Source organism: Tripterygium wilfordii, chromosome 12 (assembly GCF_013401445.1).
Source record: "Tripterygium wilfordii isolate XIE 37 chromosome 12, ASM1340144v1, whole genome shotgun sequence".
NCBI lineage: Eukaryota > Viridiplantae > Streptophyta > Magnoliopsida > Celastrales > Celastraceae > Tripterygium > Tripterygium wilfordii.
The window spans coordinates 2,538,755-2,556,313 of record NC_052243.1 but is presented as its reverse complement, the minus strand read 5'-3'; the positions used below and the strand labels follow the sequence as shown (position 1 = coordinate 2,556,313).

The 17,559-nt window shown below is 39.0% G+C and overlaps 5 protein-coding genes across 6 annotated transcripts; 3 read left to right on the top strand and 2 right to left on the bottom strand.

The window, feature by feature from the left end:
• The first annotated feature begins 1,736 nt into the window (after positions 1-1,736).
• On the top strand, positions 1,737-2,361 carry LOC120010441 (mavicyanin-like). The gene is made up of 2 exons (XM_038861242.1): positions 1,737-1,955; positions 2,039-2,361. Exons 1-2 carry the CDS (start codon positions 1,766-1,768, stop codon positions 2,359-2,361), a joined length of 513 nt encoding a protein of 170 aa, XP_038717170.1. The 5' UTR covers positions 1,737-1,765.
• A 352-nt stretch (positions 2,362-2,713) lies between these two features.
• On the bottom strand, positions 2,714-5,684 carry LOC120010407 (ankyrin repeat-containing protein At5g02620-like). 2 transcript variants are annotated; one of them, XM_038861198.1, is made up of 4 exons: positions 5,545-5,684; positions 5,121-5,414; positions 4,592-5,007; positions 2,714-4,425 (listed from the first exon to the last, which is right to left on the bottom strand). In XM_038861198.1, the coding sequence occupies exons 2-4, from the start codon at positions 5,389-5,391 to the stop codon at positions 3,145-3,147; spliced, it is 1,968 nt and encodes a 655-aa protein (XP_038717126.1). In that variant the 5' UTR covers positions 5,392-5,414; positions 5,545-5,684; the 3' UTR covers positions 2,714-3,144. The 2 variants fall into 2 exon arrangements, with proteins under 2 accessions (XP_038717126.1, XP_038717125.1); XM_038861197.1 differs by having other exon boundaries at positions 2,715-4,425; positions 5,121-5,630.
• Positions 5,685-7,747: 2,063 nt separating this feature from the next.
• On the top strand, positions 7,748-8,386 carry LOC120010440 (mavicyanin-like). Its single transcript, XM_038861241.1, has 2 exons — positions 7,748-7,983; positions 8,067-8,386. Exons 1-2 carry the CDS (start codon positions 7,791-7,793, stop codon positions 8,384-8,386), a joined length of 513 nt encoding a protein of 170 aa, XP_038717169.1. The 5' UTR covers positions 7,748-7,790.
• Positions 8,387-11,640: 3,254 nt separating this feature from the next.
• LOC120011327 (dehydration-responsive element-binding protein 3-like) lies at positions 11,641-12,634 on the bottom strand. Its single transcript, XM_038862420.1, has one exon. It carries the CDS (start codon positions 12,463-12,465, stop codon positions 11,791-11,793), a length of 675 nt encoding a protein of 224 aa, XP_038718348.1. The 5' UTR covers positions 12,466-12,634; the 3' UTR covers positions 11,641-11,790.
• A 2,308-nt stretch (positions 12,635-14,942) lies between these two features.
• On the top strand, positions 14,943-17,518 carry LOC120011306 (cytochrome c oxidase assembly protein COX19-like). Its single transcript, XM_038862394.1, has 5 exons — positions 14,943-15,192; positions 15,281-15,338; positions 16,227-16,315; positions 16,495-16,592; positions 17,189-17,518. Exons 2-5 carry the CDS (start codon positions 15,329-15,331, stop codon positions 17,286-17,288), a joined length of 297 nt encoding a protein of 98 aa, XP_038718322.1. The 5' UTR covers positions 14,943-15,192; positions 15,281-15,328; the 3' UTR covers positions 17,289-17,518.
• Positions 17,519-17,559: the final 41 nt, after the last annotated feature.

Genomic DNA, 17,559 nt, shown 5'->3' with positions numbered 1-17,559 from the left:
TTTTCAGAGTCCAAAGTACATTTATGTCATTTATCTAATGTCCTAAAAGCATTTTAATGTAATTAAAGTGGATCATTTTAGTTATGGATTTTTAAGATGGAATATTATTGTCATTTCATATGTGTATTGGTGGGTCGTCAACAATGGTAGGTAGTGAAATAATGATTAATGCATGTTATAACGTAGTGTGTGGGTTGGTCTTGGGTCCTTGGAAAATGTTGGGTAGTGGTCTACTTTCATTTCATTGATTTATCTCCAAACTGATATGTGACCATGCATGTGATCAACAAGAATATTCAAAACAAAATATGCCAGCAATATAAGGATTTTTATGTAAAAAATGAATCAAATTTTACATATTATTTATCGGCTTAATAATTAGCATTTTTTTTCATATTGACTGCAGCTAAATTGAATTTTACATACCATTTATTGCCTTAAAAAATGAATCTATATATATATATACATGTGTGGTTTTCAAGAACCCAAAACACATGATGTGAAGAGGAATTGTGCACATAGTAGATTCACACGAATGTGATGGGCGCCGGATCTTGGCTTCTTTGTCATCAATGGCTAACATTTGTAAGGTCTATAGGAGTCATACATTCGAGCTCAATAAGTCTACGGCATAGGCTATCTTCTCAACAAGACTCATGCAAATCATATAGCCAAACTATAGCCCATTGGCTCACACCACGCAGGCCGCTATCTTTCAACTTAGGCCCAAAACCTCTATCGCCCACTAACATGTCCATTGCCCAACAAGCTCCTTACCAGCCCACAATCCACTACCATTATGCCATTGTCCCACCTATCCGTCGTTAAGAGGTTCAAGTCACGGAGGCGAAGTATTGTCCCTGAAATTAAATCCGTACGGGTCCCACATTGGAAAATACCTTGGTTGTGAAGGGTTAAAGAAGGGCTGTCAAAGGACACACGTCCGACCCAAAATCCGCCCTCACAGTTTTCTACTTTTATTGGTTGCTTTAATGCATAGAAGGTGCTGATATCTAATTGCAAATCCGAAACGGTCGTCACAGCATTCAGAAAAGGGTTTGCTTCCTCAAGGAGAGCTCTACAAGGAGTTAACCAATTGCTCTTGTTAAAAGATGGAGGATGTATTGGCCTAAGCTTGGGCACGAGTGAATTGGGAAGAAGATGAGTGTAACCGTCCAACATCTCCGGTACGGAACTACGACAGGCACGATAGACACTCGGACCGCAAGCCTCGATACGACGCCGACCCTCGTCCAGTCAACCGGGGCAGAGGACGTTCACGTGATGACTTTGTATGATACAAAAGAGATCAAAGGAGACTCAAATTGAGGAAGTCCATCACTCCAGCCTTTCATGTTGTTTACTTCTTATTTAATTAGTACAGAATTTTACTTGTAACTTGCATATATGCATCATCTCCCTAATAAACCCATTTGGGAGTTGGGTACTTGTAGGGAAGTTGTAAAGGTTCAGTGTTCCAATCTTTATTTTTGTGTTCATTGTTGCATATTGGTCTCTGACTCTGCAATCCGAGCATGACAAACTCATGCTTTGCTCAATCATAACTGTCAGTTGTCATATCTCGAATTCAAAACCACTTGTGTAAGAGTTCTCAACTGCAACAACTTCACGTTCTTATCAACTCCCCATAACCGCCAATAACTGTCATATGCCCTTACGTTTATCTTTTATGTATTCTAGATATACAAGCGAAGAAAAATATATTAATCCTTTTGGGCCTTGTGGAAGAAAGAAAGCAAGAAAAATGAAATCCCTTTTGGGTCTCTTCTGCTGTGCTTGTTTAGTCGTTCTGTCACAAAAGAATGGCGTGGTGGTTGATGCATCAAAGGAGTTTAAAGTGGGTGATGACTTGGGTTGGCTGGAGCCTCCCAACAACACTGCAATGTATATTCAATGGGCTGCAAAGAACAGATTTCTAGTTGGAGATTCGCTGTGTGAGTTTCTTATTTCAGCCTTTTCTTGCACTCTGTGATTTATTTCCAGTGTGAGTTGGTCATAATTGTGTTTGATTTTGCAGCTTTTGAGTACCAAAATGATTCAGTTCTGGTGGTGGAGAAATTTGGTTACTACCACTGCAACACAAGCAACCCTGTCTCTGCCTTCGACAACGGTAAAACAGTGTTCAAGCTTGACACGCCTGGACCCTGCTATTTTATCAGTGGAGCACCAAACCACTGCAAGAATGGACAGAGGCTGCTTGTTGATGTAATGGGTCCACACCCATCAGGCCAAGCACCAGCACCACAACCGAGCTCTGGGCCATCAGTCTCAGCAGCATCAACTTCAGTTTCTTTGGCTATTATTGTCACATTTGTAACTTTGGCTCGGTTGGCCTCATAGTAATTTTTGTCATGATTTCTTGTTATTGCATTAGCTTTTCTTATGTGTTTGAGGATTCGCTTTACTTAATTAATTAATGGAAATACCTTCTTCATATATTACGTGAGTAAAGTATGTATACATCCTACATGTCGGTGACGCAATCCACTATGAAAGCTTTGTGCACGGGAGTTTTTACCATTCTCTGTGACACAATGTTGGTTGTTGCATACTAGCAATTGCCTCTAGACTACTTTATCATATCAGCTTGAATGTTGTCTGATAAATATGGTTTGCTAAAAATCCTCGATGTAATATGAGAAACTGTATCAATCGTGTTACTTTTAAATTATTAATGCCACAATTGATGAAGCTGAATCTTTTATGAAGATTAATGTGGAAAAACTTGGCATATGGTGCTAGCAACCATGGGATCAATGAGAGGCCCACTCGTTAAGGGAGCCCATCATCTACCCATCAACGAAAACCCAAGTTTTTAAGCCCTTAGAGAACAGATGAAGCCTGTTAAGGTAGCCCATTATAGATATAGTCTCAGTTCCGATTGGAAAGAAAAAACAAAGACTTTTATTCTTCTGCAAATGAACATTGCTTCTCCTGCGTAACGGTATTCCACAATTCCAATTATGGGTATTGTTGAGTTGAGTAGCGGTCCACATAAGATGGAGGGATTTCCTTCTTGTTCCATTGACTGATACTCCTCCTTCATCACTTGAGAACTGCTGCAGCTGTGTTTGGGTCATTGCAGATTACGTGTTTGTTTAATTGCTCCATCCAGAATTTGCATCAGTATGTATGGTATCCTAAGGATTTGGAGCTATCAAGATCGGAGTTGTAGGAATCTGAATACAATTCAGCTTCAGCATCTAGGTTGGTGGGTGGCGCCTGCTGGGATTTGCTTTCATTCCGTTTCTTTTTTGGATGCTCTTTCCGCCATTTCAACTTCCTCAACCAATGTCTTGCCAACGAGACTCCTAGATACACAAACACAGTTCCCATGGTTCCTCCACCAACAGCAACTGTAGCCTCAAATGTCCATTCTGTTCCGGGTCTATGAGGGGTAATGATCCATGTGCCTGCTACAAAAGCTGTTGCCAGAAACGCCAGAGACACCCACATGACCTTATGAGTCAGCGTCAGTAGCTTCATGAGTTGTTTTCTTCGGAAGGGAATGATACTTACCAGAACAATAACAATGCATAAAGATGTGAACAATGCAATGTTGTTAGATATGGTGAAGATCTTGAATGCTTTTGTTCGACCAACTGTTGATTTTCCTTTTAGTGGTCCTTCTTGGTAGACTCCACCAGGAGGGTTGAGCCCAGCAGCGAATGTAACTGTGGCAATTAAAATTGCAGACAATATAATTGTGTTTCTGGCATTAAGAAGTGCCTCCCTGTGTATCTCGTTTTGCTGATTCTGGCGATACTTGAATAGCATGCTCAGCTCTTCCCTGCGTCTCTCACTGAGATGATTGTGCTGTCGCAGCTGACTTGCCAAATCCTTTGCTTCGTTTAAGAGCTCTGGTTCTGATGTTTCTTGACCAACCACAATTTCAGATGTCTCTTTGGACTCTGGCTCAAGCAAATTCTGCGATGAGTTCGGTGGAATAACTGGTATAGACAAGTCTGCACACGATTTACTTAGATGTTTGTTTCTGACTAGAGTATTTGTTACATTCATTCCAGACTGATGCATTAGTAAATTCTCTCTTGAGGTTCTTTGACGACATCCAATGTTGATGGGTACCTCACTATAGATTCCTAAGTCATTCCTGGATTGACCAGAAGGACTCTCCTTCGTGAGACGTGATAATTCAATATTTCTTTCTTCATGAGGACTGTACAACATTTCTCCGATTATCTGGTTGTTTTCTTCAGGAGGACTGCACAACAATTCTCCGATTATCTGGTTGTTTTCTTCAGGAGGACTGCACAACAATTCTCTGATTATCTGGTTATTTTCTTCATGACTTCCAGCTAGTTCAAGGAGGTCCAGTGCTGTACAACCTTGATGATTCTGAATGTTTATGCCGACGGTTTTGGTGCGGATGATGTACTTGACGAACTGGAATAAACTCATAAACAAATAGCCATCAAAGATACACCCAAATAAGGATAACATTGTATATAGGATTTTTTGCACACTTGCAGCTCTAAGAATTGACACGCTACTATCCTGCATAGTAAGAGAGCTATGTAAAGATTACTAATTATTTGACCATGTCACTTACTTCAGGGTTTCCTCTAAGGACAGCGAGATGTAATACGGCATTTCCATGCTGATCTTGCTTACTGAAAATGTTAGAGAAACATAGACCCTGCCCAAGGTATTTGAATGTGTCATATTTGTTAAACTTGACAGCAAGATGACAGACTGTTTGCCCTTCTTCAGTGGAATTTTGGAAAGAATTGGGTGAACTCGCCATGAATACTTCAAGGATCGCGATGCTGCCATTTATTACTGCCAGGTGCAATGGTGTGTAGCCATCATTACTGTACTGCAAAGCAAGGTCCGGGTCAAGGCTAAGCAGCAATTTTGTTATCTTCAGATGACCTCTGCTGGCAGCATAGTGTAATGGAGAAAGTCCGTTTCTGTTGGTCTTTTGAGCGAAGTTTGGGCACACCTCTAGCACCCTTTTTGCAACGTCTGTGCAATATTTTATAAAAGAAAAGCACGATGTATGGGTTTAGTTAGTGATACCTTTCTGAAATGGGCTCAACATACATGTCTATGAGAGATTGATTTATTCGTATTCATACCGAAATGTCCTTTCATGATGGCTGCATGGACAGGTGTTGAATCCGTGGCTTCCTCCTCGAATTCCATCAACCAGGACTGACTCGCCATTAGCTCGACTACATTAAGATGACCTTCTCTGCAGGCGAGGAAAAATGCACTATGGCTCTCGCGGTTGAGCTTAGTTGCCACCCAGGGATTGTGTGCCATTAGCAGCTTCACCATTTCGGCAGCTCCTCGACGACAAGCTTCATGCAATGGAGTCTCGTGGTAATTATTCTCAGCTTCAATCATGTCGGGACGTCTTCCTATGATGGCTGCCGCGAATGCAATGTCAAACCTTGCAGCTATGTGCAATGCTGTGTTGGATGTAATTGCTGTTCTTTTATCAAGAAGCTCTTCATGCTTGTCAATTAAAGCAAGAAATACAGGTCTGTCGTTTCTTACCATTGCGGCCAAAAGCCTTCCACCCATTTTATTAGGTTACGGAAATGGTGGAGAGTGAGTTGACGATGGATTCTGAAATTGAGGTGACCTGTCGTTTCTCGCCATTGCACAGAAAAGCCTTGCACCCCTTTTATTAGGTTCCAGAAACGGTGGAAGGCTTTTGGCCGAAGTCCTCTTCAGCCAAACACCCTGTGATCCTTGGAAGAGGATATCCTTCATGTGAAACTTGAATTTTATTCAGAGTGCAGTGTAGCTGAGATTTAATTGGGTTTAATTATCAGTAGGTTGGTTTATTGCAGCTGAGGAGGTCTTAAGAGGAGGGAAGGCTGGAGCTCTGGTTTCAAGCAGGATTTCTATGAAGGAGGAGAACTAACAGTGTTTCTTAGCTTGGAGGCAAAATCACTTGTTGGGTCTTTAATGGTAAGAGCAGATGCACTGAGACTACTTAAGTAAATGCTCAGTTCTGGTGACTTCAAGTTCTTTCCGAAGAATTTTCAAAATCAGAACATTCATACAACAGGTTCATGGTTCAATTCCATGGTGAGAGATTATACCTCAGGTCAAAATCCAGGTCAGGTTGTGTGTATTTTAACTCATTTTCCACCATTTGGGTTTACTATACCCTTCTTCAAAGAATGAGCCCTGCTTGTTTCTTTGCGTCTTCAATGAAAACTACTGCTGGGTCTGAACACTTGAAGTTTCTTCAGCGGCTCCTTCCCACTTGGTAAGAAAGTGTCAAGAAGTTTTGGTGTTACTGTGAAAGCATTTTGGGGACAATTTTTCGTCTCTTTATTTCAACTGACTTTTGTTGATTGACTGTAAGCTCAGAGATCAGCAGTCAAGCCCACTGTGGTTGATCTATTGCTTTCCTTCTTTAACCGCGTTTTTGTTGATGACATTTCCTTGGCATTTTCTCCTCAGATTCTAAAATTTCTCAAATCTTTAAGAAGGTCATCGAGAAGAACCATGGGTGATTTCACGAAGAAGAGTGAGAGAAGGTCCGACTATGGTGGCTGCTCATTAAAGAGAGAGATGGAGAATGGAGAAGAAGGTTTGCGAAATCAGGGAGAGGGAGAGGGAGAGAAAGTCTCATGGGAGTGATTTTTTGAGACAAAATTTTGAGATTAGATCTGAACCCTTGGAATGATCCAACAGTTATTAAGTTTGTACTTATTTTGTGTCGTTATTATGGTTACTTATAAGAGAAAACCTATATATATATATACTGTTTCGAATCATATTAGTCTGTCTGGTGTAGTTCTTGTGTTTGATTTTCAGCTTTTGAGGACCAGAATGATTCGGCCCTGGTGTTGGATTAATGGGGGTTATTTCCTTGGTTTGATGCAACCCACAAAGCACCAACACCAGCACCAGAACTAGAACCTAGTTCTGGAATATTACTTGTGTCTCCATGACTCCAGCGAACCCATGATAACTAGGGTGCCAAAGCAATAAATATTAAATAGTGAAAAAAGTTAGGGTCTTTAATCAAATCAAATATGATTATTAACTCCAATACGGTAGAGACAACTCCTGGGGCTAAATGGACAAGCTTCCAGTACCGTTGTTTAAATTTAAGACAATATTATTTTCACTAAATTTTTATAAATAATTTAATCAGTGCAAAACAAAACTCAAAAAGAGATTTAAGTCATTTGATCATGATGACATTTTTGAAGTAATTAATCTTAAATATAAGTGTTTTTATTTTTTAAAAATGAATATCAAATATACTGGTAGTGCTGTATTGTCAACTATATATGTGTTATGACGTCATGAAATTTAAAAAGCTTTACTCCAACGGAACATTCTCTAACAAATTTCAAAGCCGCCCCAACGGTACATTTTTTTTTAATCACAAATCATACTACTGTTGTTCACAAGTTGAGACTGTTGAGTGTAAGAGAAATTAAATTAGTGCATATATTATGAATAAATATAATTAATTAGTCACCTGCCATCTGAGGAGTAATATTTTTAGTAGTCCAATTCCTACAAATTCTGATAATTGAACCTGTTAAAACTTGAGAGATTTTTTTAACCGATAATAACCCAACAAGTGTGCCTTTTATACAATTCACTCAGTTCAAACTCGGGTCAAATTAGGCAAGTACATACGCACTCGACAAATTAATTTGGTCGAGACTCAATATATTAACCCTTTATGTTTTATGTATTCTAGATATACAAGCGAAGAAAAATATATTAATCCTTTTGGGCCTTGTGGAAGAAAGAAAGCAAGAAAAATGAAATCCCTTTTGGGTCTCTTCTGCTGTGGTTGTTTAGTCGTTCTGTCACAAAAGAATGGCGTGGTGGTTGATGCATCAAAGGAGTTTAAAGTGGGTGATGACTTGGGTTGGCTGGAGCCTCCTCCCAACAACACTGCAATGTATATTCAATGGGCTGCAAAGAACAGATTTCTAGTTGGAGATTCGCTGTGTGAGTTTCTTATTTCAGCCTTTCCTTGCACTCTGTGATTTATTTCCAGTGTGAGTTGGTCATAATTGTGTTTGATTTTGCAGCTTTTGAGTACCAAAATGACTCGGTTCTGGTGGTGGAGAAATTTGTTTACTACCACTGCAACACAAGCAACCCTTTCTCCTCCTTTGACAATGGTAAAACAGTGTTCAAGCTTGACACGCCTGGACCCTGCTATTTTATCTGTGGAGCACCAAACCACTGCAAGAATGGACCGAGGCTGCTTGTTGTGATGGGTCCACACCCATCAGGCCAAGCACCAGCACCACAACCGAGCTCTGGACCATCAGTCTCACTAGCATCAACTTCAGTTTCTATGGCTATTATTCTCACATTTGTAACGTTGGCTCGGATGGCCTCATAGTAATTTTTGTTATGATTTCTTGTTATTGCATTAGCTTTTCTTATGTGTTTGAGGATTCGCTTTACTTAATTAATTAATGGAAATACCTTCTTCATATATGAGTAAAGTATGTGTACATCTTACTTGTCGGTGACGCAATCCACTATGAAAGCTTTGTGTACGGGAGTTTTTACCATTCTCTGTGACACAATGTTGGTTGTTGCATACTAGCAATTGCCTCTAGGCTACTTTATCATATCAGCTTGAATGTTGTCTGATTAATAAATATGGTTTGCCAAAATCCTCGATGTAATATGAGAAACTGTATCAATCGTGTTACTTTTAAATTATTAATGCCACAATTGATGAAGCTAAATCTTTTATGAAGATTAATGGGAAAAAACTTGGCATATGGTGCTAGCTACCATGGGATCAATGAGAGGCCCACTCGTCAAAGGTCGCCCATTATCTACCCATCAACGAAAACCCAAGTTTTTAAGCCCTTAGAGAACTGATGAAGCCCGTTAAGGTAGCCCATTATAGATTAGTCTCAGTTCTGATGGGAAAGAAAAAACAAAAGACTTTTATTCTTCTGCAAATGAACATTGTTTCCAATGCGTAATGGTATTCCACAATTCCAATTATGGGTATTGTTGAGTTGTGTTGCGGTCCACATAAGATGGAGGGATTTCCTTCTTTTTCCATTGACTGAAACTCCTTCTTCATCTATTGAGAACTGCTGCAGCTGTGTTTGGGTCATTGCACATTACGTGTTTGTTTAATTGCTCCATCCAGAATTTGTATCAGTATGTATGGTATCCTAAGGAGGTGGAGCTATCAAGATCGGAGTTGTAGGAATCTAAATACAATTCAGCTTCAGCATCTAGGTTGGTGGGTGGCGCCGGCTGGGATTTGCTTTCACTCCGTTTCTTTTTTGGATGCTCTTTCCAGGCCAGGTTGTGTTCATGGTTCACTTTGAATGAGCCTGCTTGTTTCTTTGCATCTTCAATGGAAGCTATTGCTGGGTCTGACCACTTGAAGTTTCTTCAGCATTAATGTGAAAGCATTTTGGGGACTATTTCTCCTCTCTCTATTTCAATCTACTTTTGCTGACCGACTATGAGCTCAGAGATCAGCAGTCATGCCCAAGGTGGTTGATGTATTGCTTTCCATCTTTATCCACGTTTTCAGTGGAAATATGTTAAATCATTTTTCTTGATGACATTTCCTTGCCGTTTTCTCCTCCCATACAAATCAATTCCCCAGTTTTTTCTTGGGTAGAAGTACTGATATGCATGACAAATATATATATACCGTTTGGAATCGTATTAGTCTGGTGTAGTTCTTGTGCTTGATTTGCAGCTTTTGAGGACCAGAATGATTCAGCCCTGGTGTTGAATTAATGGGGGTTACTTCCTTGATTTGATGCAACCCACAAATCACCAGCGCCAGAACCTAGTTCTGGAATATTACTTGTGTCTCCATGACTCCAGCGAACCCATGATAAACCAGGGTGCCAAAGCAATAAATAGTGAAAAAAGTTGGGGTCTTAAATCAAACCAAGTATGATTATTAACTCTTATGTGGCTGAGACAACCCCTGGAGCTAAATGAACAAGTTTCCAGTACCGTTGTTTAAATTTAAGATAATATTATTTTTACTAAATTTGTATAAATAATTTAATCAGTGCGAAACAAAACTCAAAAAGAGATTTAAGTCGTTTGATCATGATGACATTTTTGAAGTAATTAATCTTAAATATAAGTGTTTTTATTTTTTAAAAATGAATATCAAATATTCTGGTAGTGCTGTATTGTCAACTATGTGTTATGACGTCATCAAATTTTAAAAAACTTTACTCCAACGGAACGTTCTCTAACAAATTTCAAAGCCGCCCCAACGGTAATTTTTTTTTTCAAATCACAAATCATACTACTGTTGTTCACAAGTTGAGTGGAAGAGAAATTAAATTATTGCATATATTATCAATAAATATTAATTAATTAGTCTCTGCCATCTGAGGAGTAATATTTTAATAGTCCAGTTTTTGTAAGTTTGGATCCCTAAACCTACTAAAACTCTGGAGACCATAACATACCACAATTTAATTCTGTAATTGAATTAAGGTTGTAAATCCAACGATTAACCGATCCACTAATCGATTAAATTTATATTAAAAAATGGAAAAAAAAAATAATTCCGCCCATTTTCAGCCCTAAACTATAAGTCTACAATCAATTTGTCACTGTTCCCTCAAAAAAAAAGTCAAAGAAACAACGACATCAAAAGCTTCCCCAAAAGTTATGTCACGGTTCACGTCTAAATCGGCACACACAAATCTTGGCAAAAAGCCTTCAATTGTACTTATTATCTATGGTCACGATGCCCCACTTGCGGTTCTATTATTGTTTTGTTGGGATATCGTTGTCCAATTACTTACGTCACTCTACACACTCCACCTCATTCCTACTTACATTTTGTGGTCGTAAGAGCATTCACACTAATGTTTAGACAATCTAACGGCACCTGCAATGGTAGATAATTATTGGGTCAATAAAGATGTTGTCTTTTGTTGATGTGGTTGTATTATAAAACGTGTTTTGCTTATGTAGTTGTATAGGGAGAAGTGTTTTGTCGATATGGATGTATTGGTATTTGGTGTTTTGGTGTAGTTTTGTTGTGGATAATATGGAGGAATGAAATGTTGTTGGGTTGGGTGGAAAGAGAAAGTGTGTGGGAAGAAAAAGTGTATAGAAATTTGTGTTTTGCTAATATGACTGTATTAGAATATGTGTTTGACTTGACTTTTTATGTAATAGAGGCGGGACCCAAGATTAATTTTGTTGAGGACATTTCCCCCTAAACCATTGCAAGTGCCCTAACACTCAAAAATCATTATCTCTTTTGGATGACATAATTTAATTGAATGAATGAGTCTCACAATATATATTATTCATCAATTATATATAGACTTCAAATACACCTATAGTGGGTCTCACTCTTCTCTCTCTTTTCTTTTTTCGTCATCTCTCTTATTTTTCATTGCATCTCTCTTCACTATTCATCAATTAAGCTAAACTCCAAAGATGTAGCATAAACTAATTTTTCAAGTGTCATTTTTCGTCTATTATGTGCATGTAGTGCTTAACTTATCAAGAAATTATTATCTCAAGTAGTCATTGTGAATATCTAACACTTAACTTATCAAGAAAGTATCATCTCAAGTACTTCAAAATCATCTCATTGTGGATGCTCTTTAAATACCTCTATATCACGTGGAAAAAAGAGAAGGAAACTTGTTATATAAATGTATAAATTATTATATATATTATATTTTACAATGACAAAATATCAAATTTAACTAAAAAGACAACTTGGGTATAGCTATAACCTAGTGTCACTGTAGATCCTATTACTACATGGAATTAATCTCCAAAAAGACTCCCCAAAATCAAGGTCTCTGTTTCATATATATGATCAGGGAATGCTCTATAGAAGTCCAGCCATGGATATTCATATACCCAACCATCAAGCGAGTCAACCAATGAAAAATCACTTCCCCAAGACTCGATAATACTCTCTTCAATATTGGGTAACTTCACAATTTCACTCAATTCTTCAGACTCTGCTTCTGCTGACACGCCATCAGAAATCAACGGTGATGATTCTGATGAGGATGATAATGAATCGAAATTGATCATGGCAGCCGCTTCAGCAGCAGCAGTCTGAATGTCGCGAGGCATTGAGGAGACCGGTCGTGGCAGCAACTCGACGAGGTCAGGGAAATTAAGTATTGCCGAATCACCTTTAATTGCCAGAGCCGCCACGTCCTGGGCGCGCGCCGCCATCTCCGGCGTAGTGAATGTGCCTAACCAAATCCTCGATTTCTTGCGAGGCTCGCGAATTTCGGACACCCATTTGCCCCAACTTCGCATCCGCACTCCTCTGTACACCGGGTGCTTGCTCGAGTCCCTTGCTCTTTTGGGTCTTCTGGCTGATTCTACTACTTCTTGACTAGCCTTGGATTTTTCTGAGTAAGGAAATGGTGGTGAAGACGAGGAGGAGTTGCTAGTGTTGTCATGTGACTCATGTTCTGCCATTGTTGGAAAAACAGAGCACTGGAGTTTAAGAGGCCAAAAAAGTGAATTTATAAGGTAGACGAGGGGGGTTGTGTCAAGGCTAATGGAGAATACGCTCCCCTTTATAGTGACTCTAACCTACTATCCTCCATTGATTGTTTCTTGTATTCAACTCTCTGTGACTGGAACATTTCATAACAGTAACATAGAGATGGGACGAATAATTTAAAAAAAAAAAAACAGAGAGTTGGATAATTTTTAATGACCGGAAATTGGAAATAAATTTGGAATTTGGAAAGATTGCACAAGGATGAGGAAGTGGGACCCAATGAAGAATGGGTCACCGAGGTGGTTGGGTCCCACCGAAGTGTACAAAAACTACAAAGCAACGTTCATTTTGAAGCCCACGTATGTCTCTCGCTTTCCTTTTGTCCGTTAAGGGCGGGGCGTTGTTCATTTGTGTGTTTATTCAAAATTAGGACAACAATCAAAGAAAATAGCCATGCTTATCGTTGACATTTCTTTTATCACTCATGTTAAACGTTTAGGACAAGCAATTTGTGTATTTTTTTATTATTTTATTATGATAAATGAGGATCAAGGCCTACATAAACCCCAAGTATTTAAATCGTCACACTCTACCATTTTTGGTATGCTCTCTGACCAAAGAAAGATAATGGCTATTAAAATGATTTATTACAATGCAAATGTTTGGTTGTAAAGTTTTTCATTATACTCGTAAATAGTCATTACAAAAAGTGTTGTAATGATCATTCCTAATGATAACTCCATGAATAGCGGAATACTCATTCCCTTGCATGATGGAATTGTCAACATTTATCAAACAAAATTTTATCCTCAAATAACAAAATATCTCATGCCCTTTTAATACTCATAAAGGTATAAAGGAGGTCAATAGATACTTCATTCACATTCCATTCCTCAAATATTATGCATACCAAATGCTGTAATATATTATTAGAGTCATATTTTGAACGCGATAGAAATAGCTTTAATCGGAGCTCAAACGAGTGAGTTATGAGTGTTTGAATACACTGACGTATAAACATAACTTTGATACGCACATTTCAAGCATCAATTTGACACCTCAAACGTTTAAATCTCAAAAAATGTATCAGACACAATTTTGTAGGTATTAGATTCTTATTTTGAATGCTACAAAAATCGTATCAATTAAAACTCAAACGAGTGAATTATGATTGTCCAATCATATTGACATCAGAAAAATATTTGATTGTTGAAATTTAGAAGCAAAACAAGAATTGAGCGTATTTTGATAAAAAAAAAAGTTTTAAATTGTTAATCCTTAATGTAATATACACTTATGTATCTTATGGGTTAAAAAAATTTAGAGTGGACATATTTAAATAAACATTTGTTTAGAAGGACCTATTCTTAATTAACCCTATATTTTTTTTAACAATTCTCACGAGTCATTCTCACGAGTCATGACACTCTGATGAATACTCACCCCGTCCCATAAGGCCCAAGGTAGAACTACAACCCAGAAAACCGGCTTACCAGGTGAGGGTGCCTTGGATCCTTATAAACTAGAGTTGGTAGCCCTATTTTTTCGATGTGGGATACTCATCAAACCACCCCCCTTGGACAGCCGACGTCCACGGCGGCTACGCTCGCCTGACGGCTCCACTCGCCCTTCAGAGGGTAGCCCTTTCCCGGACGGCAGCCCTCTCCGCAAACGCGACTCTCTCAATGAAAACACCAATGATGAATACCCACACCGGCCCATAAGGCCCAAGGTAGAACTACAACCCAGAAAACCGGCTTACTAGGTGAGGGTGCCTTGGATCCTTTTAAACTATAGTTGGTAGCCCTATTTTTTCGATGTGGGATACTCATCAAACCACCCCCCTTGGACAGCCGACGTCCACGGCGGCTCCACTCGCCCCCTCCGCAAACGCGACTCTCTCAATGGCTCCACTCGCCCTTCAGAGGGTAGCCCTTTCCCGGACGGCAGCCCTCTCCGCAAACGCGACTCTCTCAATGAAAGCACCAATGATGAATACCCACACCGACCCATAAGGCCCAAGGTAGAACTACAACCCAGAAAACCGGCTTACTAGGTGAGGGTGCCTTGGATCCTTTTAAACTATAGTTGGTAGCCCTATTTTTTCGATGTGGGATACTCATCAAACCACCCCCCTTGGACAGCCGACGTCCACGGCGGCTCCACTCGCCCTCTCCGCAAACGCGACTCTCTCAATGTCGGCTACGCTCGCCTGGCGGCTCCACTTGCCCTTCAGAGGGTAGCCCTTTCCCGGACAGCAGCCCTCTCCGCAAACGCGACTCTCTCAATGAAAGCACCGATGATAGCACCGATGATGAATACTCACCCCGGCCCATAAGGCCCAAGGTAGAACTACAACCCAGAAAACCGTCTTACCAGGTGAGGGTGCCTTGGATCCTTATAAACTAGAGTTGGTAGCCCTATTTTTTTGATGTGGGATACTCATCACACTCATCATAATGCGGTGCCATTGATCGCTCTCTTATACGCCGCACCCAAGGGTTTCCCTGTGTCCCCTCCTCTGTGCCTGATTCACGATTACCGGTCACAGCAGCTAAGCGTCTTCGACTCGCAGAGTCTCGCCTCTTATCTCTCTTGCAATCAACGGTAATCCTCCTTACTCGTGTCTCATTAATCCTGACGATTCACCTGTCTCGAACCTTGCTTCAATTTACGCTTCCAAGTGTCGATCATCGAAGGTAATTTGATTTCGCTCTGTGGTTTTTGTCTGGATGTAACTAGTGGATTACCCAATTTTCATCTTCAATTCAACTCCTGCATTTGCAGACATTGATCAAAGCGCGAGAAGTTGAGGAACACTCCAAACGCTTTCTAATGAGTTCAGGTAACAAATTAAAAAGAACAAAAAAAACGTATTCCATCGAGAATACGCAGGCTTCTATTCAGTGAAACTTTTAGGACAGTGCTATCCTAGGGGTTTAAGTTACTTGTATTTGGCTCTTGGCCTTGACGATAAGAAAATTTTGATAAAAGACAATAGAGGAAATATCATATCATTAGCCTAATAATTGTGCTATTTCAATACTTTTTGCCCCTTTGTTCGTTTCTTCGCTACTATGTATTTTTAGATATGCTTACAATACATAAGGCTCTGTAGTGTAAGTGGGGACTGTTGGATCATATGCGTTATATGATCCAGCGGCTCTTCATTTTCCAGTTTAAAAAGGAGGGACAGAAATGTATAAGAAATGATATAAGTTGAAAAATGAAGAGCCTTATAATACAAGGTAGTGCAGGGCCCCCTCATCCGGACTTAGAATTTCTTGTTCTCAATTTCAATGCTATATATTTGAAAGTCTAACTTTGGATTGCCAGTATTTCGATTATTGGCAATCCAAGTACGTAATGTCAGTACCAATTTTGAAAAATTGATTGTAGGATTCATATATTTTTTTGAGTAAGTATTGGTAACATCACTCATTCTACCCAAGCTTAGATTTATGCTAATCCTTTTAGTGGGAATAAGAATCCCATTCCTGCAGAAATACTTGCAAACCAAGAATAGCAGTGAAAAGGAAACATTTGTGTTGATAATGCATATGTTATGTTAAAATTTTTTGATCTTTCAAAAAAAATTGAATTTGTTTTGAATCCTGTTGAGAGTGTACAAAACAAAAAAGAAAAAGAATTAAAACCTCCTTATAAATGGATGTGTGCTTTTACACATGGTTTCTTTCTGTGCGTTCACAAACAATCTATGATGTATTGACAGGAGGTGCATTTGGTGGGAATAGAGGAATGAGACCAATGCCACCAGAAAAAGGAGTCTTCCCTTTGGATCACATGCATGAATGTGACCCGGTAATACTTTTGTTTCGAAAGTTTCAAGTTCAAAACTGATTCAATTTAATAACCCTTTTAATTGGGTTAACAATTTCTTAAAAATTTTGCAAATTAGAGTTGAGTTCCTTATGTGATTGTCTTAATAGATTTTTACTCATTGGGTACGATTACATAGTTTCTGTGTTGGGTTTTTGCAGGAGAAGAAAGATTACCTGAATTGTCTCAACTCTTCTGGCCGCCAATCTGAAAAATGCCAACCCTTCTCCAAAAAGTACCTAGAATGTCGTATGGCAAAGTGAGTATATGTTCTATACCATTTGGAGTTTGTTAAGATTTCTTAATTGAGTTAATTCCAAGGCAGTGTCTAATGGACACAGCCGGTAGTGAACGCTGTTCCCTCATAAGGAATTGTAACTTGAAGCAAGTTTTTTTTCTTCTTTTTTCTTTGTTTAAACATTTTCAATTCATATTAATTTTATCAAGGGCTATATTACTTTATTTTCTTGGGTCTACTAAATGCAATTCTGCTTGTAAATTATATCATCAGTAATGGTCAACTTATCTTTTCTTTGGGTATTCACTTGATGAAAACACACACTCTCACTCACTCTCACACATATGCAGAAAGGTTGATGCGGATAGTGTCTGTTATTAGTTTAAGATTTCCTTTTAGTCAAGATCTTCTAAAATTGTAGTAATCTCCATTATTGCATAATTGATAGGAGAATACTGCAATTGTTCTTGAGGGAATTACTGGAAGGCATACATAGAAGCTGCAAATCGCAAATATTCAGAATTACTTGTTCTTCTGTCATATAAATTATTGGTTTCTTCAGGTTGTTAACGTAATGGTGGTTGTGTCATGACTAAACTTTGACCAATATCCTGCAGGAACTTGATGGCAAAGCAAGATATGGCAGAGCTTGGGTTTGGAAGACAAACAGAGATGGAAACGTCCGGAGAGAAGAATAATGGGAGTATTCATAACTGAAGTCTGAAGTTGATTAGCACCAAGCTATGTAGTTAAAATGCTGAAGTTGCTTCCTGAAATTGACTGCTGTTTTAGGTTGGAAGAACTCTCCATTTGGGTATAATTTTTTGCCTTTTGATTGGTGCACCTCCCCGTTTTGAAATTATCTGTGGAAGATTCAGATAATTATAGGCTTCTATGAATTCTATTTGGACATTCAGAAAAGTAAGTTATAATTGAATCACTAATAATCGAACTCATCGGTTAGTTTCTTCAAAGGATAGACCGAAAA

Bases quoted from the DNA above. Each gene is read 5' to 3' on its own strand.
- LOC120010441 (XM_038861242.1), top strand. From the start codon at position 1,766: ATGAAATCCCTTTTGGGTCTCTTCTGCTGTGCTTGTTTAGTCGTTCTG. The intron at 1,956-2,038 runs GTGAGTTTCTTA...TTGATTTTGCAG, and splicing joins TCTAGTTGGAGATTCGCTGT to CTTTTGAGTACCAAAATGAT.
- LOC120010407 (XM_038861197.1), bottom strand. From the start codon at position 5,571: ATGGGTGGAAGGCTTTTGGCCGCAATGGTAAGAAACGACAGACCTGTA. The intron at 5,008-5,120 runs GTATGAATACGA...AATATTGCACAG, and splicing joins CATCATGAAAGGACATTTCG to ACGTTGCAAAAAGGGTGCTA. The intron at 4,426-4,591 runs GTAAGTGACATG...AGTTTATTCCAG, and splicing joins TCCTTAGAGGAAACCCTGAA to TTCGTCAAGTACATCATCCG.
- LOC120010440 (XM_038861241.1), top strand. From the start codon at position 7,791: ATGAAATCCCTTTTGGGTCTCTTCTGCTGTGGTTGTTTAGTCGTTCTG. The intron at 7,984-8,066 runs GTGAGTTTCTTA...TTGATTTTGCAG, and splicing joins TCTAGTTGGAGATTCGCTGT to CTTTTGAGTACCAAAATGAC.
- LOC120011327 (XM_038862420.1), bottom strand. From the start codon at position 12,465: ATGGCAGAACATGAGTCACATGACAACACTAGCAACTCCTCCTCGTCT.
- LOC120011306 (XM_038862394.1), top strand. The intron at 16,316-16,494 runs GTAATACTTTTG...GGGTTTTTGCAG, and splicing joins ACATGCATGAATGTGACCCG to GAGAAGAAAGATTACCTGAA. The intron at 16,593-17,188 runs GTGAGTATATGT...AATATCCTGCAG, and splicing joins CTAGAATGTCGTATGGCAAA to GAACTTGATGGCAAAGCAAG.